The 12,150-nt window shown below is 28.9% G+C and overlaps 1 protein-coding gene across 1 annotated transcript; it reads right to left on the bottom strand.

The window, feature by feature from the left end:
• Positions 1-4,811: 4,811 nt before the first annotated feature.
• LOC108470990 (guanosine deaminase) lies at positions 4,812-7,817 on the bottom strand. The gene is made up of 5 exons (XM_017772539.2): positions 7,487-7,817; positions 7,054-7,113; positions 5,892-6,082; positions 5,304-5,408; positions 4,812-5,140 (listed from the first exon to the last, which is right to left on the bottom strand). The coding sequence occupies exons 1-5, from the start codon at positions 7,500-7,502 to the stop codon at positions 4,952-4,954; spliced, it is 561 nt and encodes a 186-aa protein (XP_017628028.1). The 5' UTR covers positions 7,503-7,817; the 3' UTR covers positions 4,812-4,951.
• Between the last annotated feature and the right edge of the window lie 4,333 nt (positions 7,818-12,150).

Raw genomic sequence — 12,150 nt, 5'->3', positions numbered from 1 at the left:
TTGAAACAACGTCTATTTACGTTTCGCATGAACGAATGTGAGCTTCTTAGAGATCACATCAGTCAATTCATTACTCTTTATGCGACTAAGTCTTTAGCTAACCGTTTAGTGTTGAAACAACGTCTATTTACGTTTCGCATGAACGAATGTGAGCTTCTTAGAGATCACATCAGTCAATTCATTACTCTTTTAAATGATTTAAAGAATATTGAGGTTCATATTGATGATGAAGATCAGGCTATGCTATTATTGTGCTCTTCCTGATTTATGGCTGAGACAAACTCTCGTTCAAAGATGTGAAGGATCATTTGTTGAGTAGAAACAAACTCGACAATGAGTTTCATTTGGATAGCAAGACAGATAGGCATGCTTCCGTTTTGGTAGCATCAAAAAAAACGAGACAAAAGGTGAAGTTAGGTCACGTCAAAGTAGATTGTTATACACTGTGAATAAAAGAGCTGCTGAGAGTAACGAGGAAGATATAGCTAGTGCTAACTTGGCTAGTGAAAACGGTAATGATTTCTTGTTAGTGTCAACGAGCGGTAACTCCAAGCTCACGTCTGAATGGATCCTAGATTCGGGATGTTCTTTCCATATATGTCCCAATAAAGAATGGTTCTCCACATACAGTTCAGTTGAAGGTGGAATTGTGTGCATGGGAAACGATTCATCTAGAAAGGTAATTGGTATTGGTACTGCTAAAATTAGGATACACGATGGGACAATTAGGACACTCTCAGATGTTAAGTATATACCTGATTTACGAAAGAATCTTATCTCCTTGAGTATTTTAAACTTGAAAGGATGCAGAATCAATATTGAGTCGAGCGGCATTAAGTATCTCGTGGAGCTCTCGTTTTGTTAAGAGGTAAAAGAACTGGTAGTCTTTGTATTCTGGAAGGTTCTACAGTGACCGGTGAAATCGGACGTTCCTCGTCCATTACAGAGTCGAAGTCAACTCGTTTGGAGTGAAGGCAACTTGGTCATAAGAGGGAAAAATGTATGACCGTTTCGTTGAAGAGAGGTTCTCTTTTGGATGCAGGTTTTGAAAGGTTAGGGCACTGTGTTCGTGAAAATCAGACTCGGGTTAGTTTTGATTTGGCAGTGTACAAGTCGAAGGCTAGAAGTCTTCTAGTTTCTAAGCACAAATTTGACTCAATTAATTCCTGCATAGTTCAAGATAGGCTCGTGGCGGGCTTTGGCAAAGATGGCATTGTGGAAATATGAGTCAAGGTGGAGATTTGTTAAATATGACTCCTATTTTCAATCAAATTTGAGAAATAATCTTTCAGTTAAACTCTGTTTACTTGTTTCAATCAAACACTGATTAGTTTAGATTATTTTATTATTATTTGACCTATGAATTTAGCCTATAAATAGGCTCTTTTACAACCTTAGAAAAAACACCTATTAGATATTAGAAATCATAACAAATTTAGGGAATTTTGTGTTTACGTTTTAAGGGTTCTTTATTTTCGAGTTTTTGGGGTTTAGTTTTTATCTCCATCTTTTGTACTCTTCGTTCTTTTGTCATTATAGTAAAATTATCTTTGCCTGTGGTCTTTTATCCTCTTTGAATGAGTTTTTCCACGTTAAATTTGTGTGTTCAATTTCTCAATTTCTTCTGCTATTTTTACTTGTTCATTGCTTAATCAGGTCGATCCTAACAATTATTAATTTATATTTATTTTATAATTTTTGTGATCTTCTTTTGTCATCATCCCCATTAAGGGGTTGGAAACAAAATATTTGACTGTGAAAGATCTATTTATGAATAATAAAATATGATAATTCTATCTAAAACACGTTATGGTTGGATGCACCTAAAGTTGCAATTTTTTTTTAAGATATTTGAAGATTTTAGCATATTCCCTGAAGCAAATATTACATATAATTGTTTGGAAATTATATTTATTTTGTTGACTTAGTGACATTATAATATTCACATTAATTTAGACATTTCTAGTAGTAAATGTCACAATAGTACTTATATGTGGATACAAAATAAAAAGAATGATAGCAAAATTATCAATTTGTTACAATTTAGTACAATTGAAACGTGTATTAAAATAAACTAAAAGTTTACTGATACAAATGCATTTACCACTTGGCGTGACCAGTTAGACTATCCTGGATCATATATGATGCAAAAATTAATTGAGAATTCATATAGGCATTCATCAAAGATCCAGAAGATTCTTTAATTTAAAGAATCCTCATTTGTTACTTGTTCTTAATGAAAATTGATTGTTAGAAACTCACTAACTAAAGTTGAGATTTAATGTCTTACATTTCTAAAACGAATATGGGCCCATTCATCCACCATGTGGATGGTTTTGACATTATATGATTTTGGTAGATACATCTACAAAATAATCACATATGTGTTATCAATTTGCAACATGTCGTATGCAAGATAGCTTGTTTAAATAATTAATTTCAGATCATGCAATTAAGTCAATTCATCTTGCTAATACTGATGAGTTTATATGTCAATCTTTTATTGATTGAGTTTGAAAAACTTTTGTAAAAGTTTGTGCATAATGGTTTAGACAAATTATTAATTAAACATCTCTGATTAATGTCTAAATCATTACTTATGAGAACTAAATTTCCTATTTCAATATGAGATTATGTTGATTTACGTGTTATACGCATCAAGCCAATAAGTTATAAATACTCCCCATTACAATTGGTTTTTGATCAAGAGCTAAATATTTCTCATTTTTGAATTTCTGTATGTGTATATGTTCCAATTACTCCACCACAATGCACAAAGATGAGTAAATCCACAAAGAAAGTTGGGAATATATATTAATTACAAGTTTCTTTATATTATTAGATGTTTTGAATATATTCGAGATTCAATTATGACATGATTTGTGATTACAATTTTGATTCAATAGTTTTCTCGACATTAGGGAGAGAGAAATAATAACTCGTAATGAGTTGGGGGGAAATAATTTAAACTAGAAGTTCAATAAGGATAACTCATTACAATTTAACTATTAGATGTATTTACAAACTTAATAAGAATAACCAAGTGCCATATACTATCTAATATTTTAACTTGAAACAAAGTTCCAATAGGGCAATCAGTTAAAATAAATAATGGATTGATTGGTTCCAAAGATGAAAATTCTTCTAGATGGTCATCTAGTAGAGGCGGGTGCTTCAAAAGAGACCCCAGACATAATTAATAAGTAAAACTCCAGAGAGATTCAGGTACTTGAAACTGAAGATTAAAATAATGAAAATAAGAAATCTCGATAAGTTATGTCAATTCGAGAAAATGTGGAACCGAATAATAAAAGTAGTCGACAATGATTTTGCATGCAATATTATTATTGAAATAATGAAATAAAATGAGGGTTTTGAATAAATCTATTGAGAAATATAGATATGAAATAAATTGATCAAAATAGAAAGACACAACTCAAGTGCAATTAAATTCGTGGAGTTTTTGGACCGGTAGTCCAAATATCTAAATGTATAAAGCCAGTAAGGGTGCAATTGAAGTAGTTTTGCACAAGCAGAATAAAAAAATTTTAAGTTTTTCGCTAAATCCTGACATTGATTATGAAAAGATATAATATTCTTTTATGGTGGATGCAATAATCTTTAAATTTATTATTAAATTGACAGTTCATAAAAGATTTAACTTGCGTTTAATGGTTATTGTTACAACCTTTTATGAATTACTATATATTAAAGTTTATATTAAAATCCTTGAAGGATTTAGGATGCTAGAAGCATATTGAAATTTCGAGAAATTATTTATTTATATAAATTGAAATAATTTGAACATATGTGATAAATTTGACTTAGTGAATAGTAGTTGAAAGAGAATTATAAAATGATCCAAAATATCTATTTCGTTTTATAAAAGAATCATGATTAAAGTTTGTTACGATTATTGTTAAATCTCCTGAAGAGATCAAAATATATTTCCTAAATTTTCCTCACTCATGACTTTTAAAAGAATAGTACTATAAATGCTTAGCAAATAAATTCAAATAGTTATTTGAAAAACTAGTACTTAAGATTGAATATGTTGAATATGAGAAAATATGTGACGTTTTCATGATGGGAGTAAATACACGTTGCACTCTTTTTCACTTAATTAAGGTTTTGTCTCATTGGGTCTTCCTGGTAAGATTTTTAATGTAGCATATTATGCATATTATAGATTGTATACTCTTTTTTCTTTATTAGGTGTTTATCCCACAGGATTTTCTTTAATAAGGTTTAACAAGGCACATTATCTACCAATTGTCATCCAATGAGGAGTGTTATTAATATCTTATTATTAAGTGGATGTTTGTATACTTTAAATTCTAATAGTTCTTAGAATTAAATATTTACTTCTTTTATACTTCTTACTCCTATAAATAAAAACTCTTTGTACTTTATTTTCTCGATCTCTTTATTTTATTTACGCATATTAAAATTTTGATTGATTCACATTTACCTAAAAATACCAACATTTAACACCTAAAAATACTAATCAACAAAAAGATCATACTGATAAAAATAATAAAACCTTGGGCTTTCAACTAAAGCATTGATGTGATTAAACTTAATTTTAACGAATTTCAGTTTCAGTAACTTTAAATGCGGCCTTTTAGAGTAATATAATAATAGAAACTAAGACAGGCTCTCCCTCTCCCTCTCCCCAACCCAAAGTGCCTCCAAATGTGGTCTAGTCATAGCCTTGGGCCCACCAGCTGGACTGCCACTTACTTTTGGGGACTAGACGAGACCAGACCACCATTGATGGGACAATTAGGCTTGGAATGGCCGTTCTTTCGGTCTCGTATCTTAATCATTATACTTATAGGGTTTTTTTATTTTATGAAATCAAACAATGCGTTGCTTATTATTGATAACTTCAAAGAGGGGGCAGTTTTAACATAAATTTCAAACTGTGTTTCTAGTAATGAAAAAGAAATTAATACAAGGTGAACTTTTCCTTGGTCTTCTCAAATACTTGTTCTGCAATGACAGCACCTGTTCCATCGGCTTGCTTGATCTCCAGGTTAGCCTTCTGGTAAAACCCAGTACCTCTCAATGCATCCGCAATGAAATCATCAAATCCTATTGCTATGGCTGCCTCTGCTTTCGCTCCATAAACCAGCCTCTGCGTTCCCATTACAAAATAAACACGTCACCATTTCGGTTTCATATAGCCACTCTTAAGAAGTGACATCCAACAAGTCCGGGGTTGAAATCTCAACATATACAACCCTGAGTTAATGACAAAGATTATATATGTTAAGAAATAGTAAGGTTTGGCATCGGACCTTGATTCTCGACAGATGGATAGCACCGAAGCACATTGGGCAAGGCTCGCATGAAGCATATATTTCACAGTCCGAGAGCTCAATTTGATTCAGCTTCTTGCATGCCTGACATAGTATGTTATGTTCCAAGCATTAGTAAATAGAAAACATGGATTTCTCGTACATTTATATGAGAACCTAAGAATCATTATATGCTAATTCTAACAGTCACCGATGACAATCGAGCTGAATTAGTCGTATTTCCTCACTATATTTAACATACATGTAAAATTTTTGACTATCACATGACTGCTAGAAATACAGCAAATTCTTGCCATCAAACAAAATAAAGCCATAACAATTCCAAATAAATCATAGAATGATGCCGCAAAACCCCACAAAGGAAAGCTACCGTATATTTATATGTAAATCTTCCATTGAAGCTATCATATTTTCTTACAATCAACAAACAAAAAATTAAAGCTTTTCGTAACATTTCATGGTTTTCAGGAATTGGAACTGTTTCAATCAATTCAAGTAAACATATGGACAGGATCGATAAATTTGATTAAATTGTTTTGTTGGTTTGTTTAGTTCTTTTGATCTGACCTCTCTAATAGCAGTAACCTCTGCATGTGCAGTAGGGTCAGTGTTTCTCAAAACCATGTTGTGACAACTCACAACGACTTCGTCATTGCGAACGACAACTGCACCAAACGGCCCTCCATCCTTACATTCAACCCCTTTATATGCTTCTCCAATTGCTTGTGTTAAGAATTTGTGATCTCTATCCTGTACAGCTGGTTGAACAATAAACAGAAACAAGAGCATTTTCATAACCATCGAACAAACATTAAGCATGATGGTTTTCTGAAGATATCTACATCGTTAATCAAGTATCTTTGAATCATTCACTCCCATGTTGTCCAGAACCCGTCTCTTATACTTATGACATATTGATTAACACGGCATATCCAAGCAATAATGACAACCCTCACTATGATCCATAACTTGTGATAACTAAAAAACCTACTATTGGATAACACACCTATGCCATCCAGACTCTTTGTTTCTCTCGAACCCATGGCTAACACCTATGTGCAATACATATCTAGATATGGATATGAACTCATCCTCAAGTCTGGGTAACATAGATCAAAACAGCATATCTAAGCAACATACCAGATCAACAATACTGATAACCATCACCATGATCCATAAACTCTGACATAGATTCTTTCTTTTTCCTAAACCTGTGTCCAACACCTATGTACGACACATACCCGGACATTGATATGCGGTCATCCTCAAATCCAGGAAACATAAATTAACACGGAATATCTAAGCAGTATACCACATCATCAATGATAACCATCAGTATGATCCATAAACTGTGACACGGCTAAAAGCCATCACATAACACCTACGTTATTTCTACTCTTCCTTTTTCCTAAACCCGAGTCTAACACCTATGTCCGACATATGTTCAGACTCGCCCCAGGTAACATAGATTAACACAGCATATCCAAGCAATATACCAGATCATAAATATCAGTCTGATCTATAAAATGTGACAGCTAAAAAAGTAAACCATAAGATATGTGTATTGAAGGAAGTAAATCTCCATTACTATACTAAAACAATAGGTAAAATTCAATGAATGAAAAAGAATATCTTGAATCTACCGAAATAATTCTAATGGTAGCAACTATGAAGAGGCCATTTAATATTAGCTTTTTAACATTAAATCCTATGAAAAGTTGACAATTACCTTCTTGATGACCAGGAAAAGCAGAGGCAACGGAAATGGTTCCTTCTTTAGCTTCCAACACTGTTTTTTTTTTAAATAAAAATAAAAAGAAACATTAATATTACAATTAATTATTCACAAAATAAGATTGAAAATTGAGTCACATAATATTCTTCAAATGCATGCATAAAACCTAAAAACTATAATTTAAAACAAATTGTGGAAAAAGTGAGTTCCTTTTTTACTTCCAGGCATTCACAAATTCAATTGATCTGTCTAATACTAAAACTAGAAATGCAAAGCGAAGTGGAAAAATTCAGTTCTCTCAGATTCTGGAAAAGTAACAATGAAATTTTCATGAAAGATGAAAAAAAAAAAGAGAAAGAAAGGATTAAAGATCAAGAAAACAAAATCTTAAAAAATATAAAAACAAAACCCAGAAAGAAAAGCATACCCTTTGCCTCTTCCATGATGAGAAAAAAAACAGAGAAGAAAATTGAAAAGCTGGGTTAAGGAAAGGCAAATGGGGGTAGTCAACAGAAAATGGGAAAAAGAGAAGATAAAATGTGAAAGAGAGAAAGATAGGAGAACCAGCAAGGCTTGTTCACGTAATTATATAGGAATGTATATTTATATGTAATATATATTATTAAATATTAAATAAGACTCATGGAGGAGAAAATTAAAAATAAAGAGTTACAAAGGAAAGGGAAAAGGAAAAAATTCAAGTTGCAGAAAAAACACATGCAATATAATAAAAGACAAATGGGAATCTCTTTTTTATCTTGGGGCTGATTCAGTTTATTTGTTTTCTTTTCAATGCCCTTTTTTTTAAAAAAAAATTATATTTTCCTATGGGAGTCTATGTTTTTTTTTTTTTTTTGGTTTTCCTGAAAGTACTTATAGGAGTCTCCAGAGTTGTTTGTGATGGGTTATTTTTAGGCTGTTCTCAACCACTAACTTCTTTTTGAACTATTTCTATTTTGTTTTTAAGGTCAAATCTAAAAGCTAAAATAAATATATTAAAACGTTTTAAATTTTATTTTATTATATTTAAATAAATATTAATTTATTAATTTATAAGTTGTAGGATCGATTTAATTTGTATCATGTTTTCAAAATTATAAAAATAAATTTATTTGTTTAAGTAAATATATGAAAGAATTTTAAAATTTGTAGGTAATTTCAGGGGTTAATTTTCACCAAACTTGGTGGTGTTTAACAGTCATAATTACTTATTTATCCTTTTAGTTTTATGAAAAATCATTTTACTCGTTCCTTTAATTCATTATCCATTTTAGCTCTTAAACTTATTTTTTGTCATATCACCTAAAATAAATAAAAAATTATTATTATTTTAATTTTCTTAATGTGATCCATGCAAGCAATTAAATATTTTTAAAATTATAAAAATTAAAAATATATAAAAATATTTTAAAATTTTAATTAATTGCTAACATTGTATACACATAGCAATCAACATGTATGACGTCATCAAAATTAACAAACATTAACTTTTCCATCTATTTTAGGGTGATTTGACAAATAATACAAATTTAAATGTTAAAAGATGAAAAATTAAATAAAAGTTAAAATAAATTTTTTATAAAGCTGGAGGATCAAAAATTCATTATGCCTTTTCGAATTACTCATATTTCTATTCCATTCAAAATTCATTATTATTTATTTTATTTTATTAAAACTATTTATAAAAATACAATTAAAATGATATCCATCTTGGATATTTTTATATTATTTATTTTAATATAATTAGTTTTTTAAAATTCTAATAACCTAATTTTTTTCTAAATCAATTATTTATTTGAATAAAGTAATTGTAAATGTTAGTGTTTTGAACTAATGAATTCTAAACCGTTAATATTTTAAAATTTTCATCCAAACATGCTGTTAGGATCTGTTTGAGTAAGGAATTTGTAGGAGAGATTTATTTTATGAAGATTTTAAAATTCTAAAAATAATTTACTTGTTTGTTGAATATATTAGTGAATTTCAAAATTTGTGGATAATTCCACTTAAAGAGGCGATTTTTAAAATTTTTCATTATTTTATTTTATTTAATACATGTAGTCTCATTCCAAGATAGAAAAAACCTTCAAAAATCGTGTTTTAATAATCTAATATATATTTTTAAAATTTTGTTTTTATTAAAACTATGTATATTTTTTTACAAATATAATAATATTTATATTGAACCTTTTGAATTATTTATTTTTAAAATTTTAAAATTTTAATAACTTAATTTTTCTAAAACAAGCAATCATTAGCATTTCAATAACTTAATTTTAAAATTCTAAACATTTTAAAATTTTATTCAAATGCACGCTTACATTAGAGGATAACATACGCTTAAATACATTAAAATTTATGTCATCTTACATGTTGTGATAGCAACAATATTGATTCGATATAATTTAAATTCAATATTTGATTTATGTTAATATAAGAAAATCTTAAACTACTAATTTTGGTTAATTTATTATTTATCTTTAAAATTTACAAGTCATTCCATATAAGTTGTTGGGATTTTTTTATAATATTAGAAATATAAATATTAATTTCTAACAAATTAAAAGCTAGTAGAAAATGAAGCTTTTAATTAAACCGATAAAAAATAAAATGAGAGCTTATCTAAATAAAATCATAAAGTCTTAACAACATTTTCATTATTTTATTTTTGCTAAAAATATTTGATTCTCTTAATTCTTGTTTAGAAAGAAACCAAACTCTTTTTTTAGAGCCAATAATACGAATGTTTCTCTCTTAATCAAATCTATGTTTATTACTTATCCCAAAACATGTTTCGTATTTATTAGACGTTTTGAAAATATCTAAAAAAAAGTTCGATGATTTACTGAATAATAAGTAAAATAGAGGCAATGTTGCGACGAAATCCTAAACAAACATGATGGCGACGTCGTGACGAGCATGCATGGGACGTCACGACATCATGATGATTCTCCAAGTTGTACAGTCACATTTTAAACTTCAAGTAGAACTGCTATTCTAGGGATATTTTAGTATGATTAAAACTCTAATCTAAGTCTATTTAAAGGGGTTATAAGGTGACAAGATGTAGTTACATATGAGTTTCGTGATAATTATGGTGAGAATTTTGTTCTCGTATTAAGACTTTATTTTTGGGATTTGAGATTGTACATTTAGGTTTATTTTCTCCATATTGTATTCTCGTTTGTTTACTCGTTTAGTGAAAAGCCGAAGCCTCATTTGCCCTTAATTTTTATCTTCTTGTAGGAGTTTTTCATATAAATATTTGTGTGTTTGGTCTTCTTTATTTTATTTGTTCATTACTTATACGGGTCGATCCCCAACACATACCAACCTAACAAGAGATTTTTTTTTAATGCAGTTTTTAAAATTATTGAAGTGAACAGTACTACGTAATTAAATAGGGTTGAATCTACATATTGGTAGTAAAATAAAATATTAATTGGTGTTTAAAGTTAAGTGATAATTATTAATTTTACCGTGATTTTAGAATGTGATTTCCAGATGAGAACCGACCAAAACGTGAATCACACAATACATTAGATTAAATTAATAAAAGCAAAAGATAGATGGCCAAACCGTAGGTGTGAAGTCAAACATGGCATTCTATCCTTTACCCACGTTCTACCAATTATTAAATTTAAATCATTATTCTTTTTCTTTTCTTTTTATACTTTACATTATCAAGTGAATTATAACATGTAAAATAACAATAAATTCAACATGAAAGTGGATCGAATTAAGTGAAAAATTAATTTATTTGGGTTGACGACTCCTATTTTATTAATTGATTGACTTGAAATTCAAGTCGAGTCAAATTAAATGAATTTATTCGAGTTTTAAATTAAAAATTGAACTTGTCAAATTAAAATATTATTACAATACAACTAATTCCATGTTAAAGTACATAAATTTAAAACCATATATATTTGAAAATATTTTCAAAAAAAAAGAAAAAATTACAATAAACTTAAATCATTAATTAAATTATTTGGATCCCAAAATTTTATTTTATAAAAAATTAAAATTTTAACTTTCTTTATATATGACCAAAAGGATATTTATATTAATCCATTATTTGAATTGTAAAATTCAACTCAAATTGACTCAAAAAATTAAATAACTCTTTCCATTAACTGGAAATTCAAAAAAGTTTCCAAATTTTTTAAATTGAAAGTTTTATTCGCATATGCCAATGTTGACATGTTGAATGATAAAATTGTTTATATAAGTATTAAAATATGTTATATATCTAAATATTAATAAAATTTTTAAAAATTTTAAAACATTGATATATATATATATATATATATGGCGAAATTTCATATAGAAGGGAAGGTTGTTCTTTGCTCCCACGAAACATGGTGGAAAGCTGGAAGAGTTCCAATAAGTTAAGGAAACGCCCATACTGAATGGCCTTTAATAAAAATTCAAACCAAGGAATTTAGGTTCAACAAAATAGAGAGTCATTTTAAAATAAAATTGTAATTGGACATTAACACTTATATCTAATCCTACAAGCTAAATATTTCCCCCTACGAATGTTATTCTGCCGAATTTTTCCACCTTTTATGTCGGCATATAAATAATTTACTAAAAACCACCCTCTCAATTTCAATATTAAACACATTGACCCCTCTAAATTTCATAACTTATCGACTAAAAACAATTATTGCTTTCCTTAAATATTTTTGATCTATTTGATCCTGATACTTAAAAAACCAAAAACAATACACATAAAAGAACTTCATAAAAATAAATAAAATGCATATTTTTTAAGAGCTAAATTTATTATACCAATTAAAATTACGTAAATTTGACAAAAATATTAAAATAAAGATTAATTGTACATAGATGTTAACATTCGAAATTGACAGATTAAATTGCTCAAATTTTTTGAGAGACCAAATTGATTAATAAATTTGAGAGGGACTGAAAAGATAATTCTACAAAGTAATTTTCATTAGCATTATCAATTTAACATCCACAAAAAGCATATCTTTGGGCGTCATTTAAGTAGACTCTCACCTCTTCTAGCCTTTGTAGGGCTGAACCATGGCTGCTGAAAAGCAAGAGCAAGTGGTGTGGCTT

The sequence above is a fragment of the Gossypium arboreum genome, chromosome 11 (genome assembly GCF_025698485.1).
Source record: "Gossypium arboreum isolate Shixiya-1 chromosome 11, ASM2569848v2, whole genome shotgun sequence".
In the NCBI taxonomy this organism is placed as follows: domain Eukaryota; kingdom Viridiplantae; phylum Streptophyta; class Magnoliopsida; order Malvales; family Malvaceae; genus Gossypium; species Gossypium arboreum.
This window is presented reverse-complemented; position numbering and strand designations above follow the sequence as displayed.

Coding starts and splice junctions, on each gene's coding strand:
- LOC108470990 (XM_017772539.2), bottom strand. Junction 6,083..7,053: donor TTTTCCTGGTCATCAAGAAG/GTAATTGTCAAC, acceptor TTGTTCAACCAG/CTGTACAGGATAGAGATCAC. Junction 5,409..5,891: donor AGGTTACTGCTATTAGAGAG/GTCAGATCAAAA, acceptor ATACTATGTCAG/GCATGCAAGAAGCTGAATCA.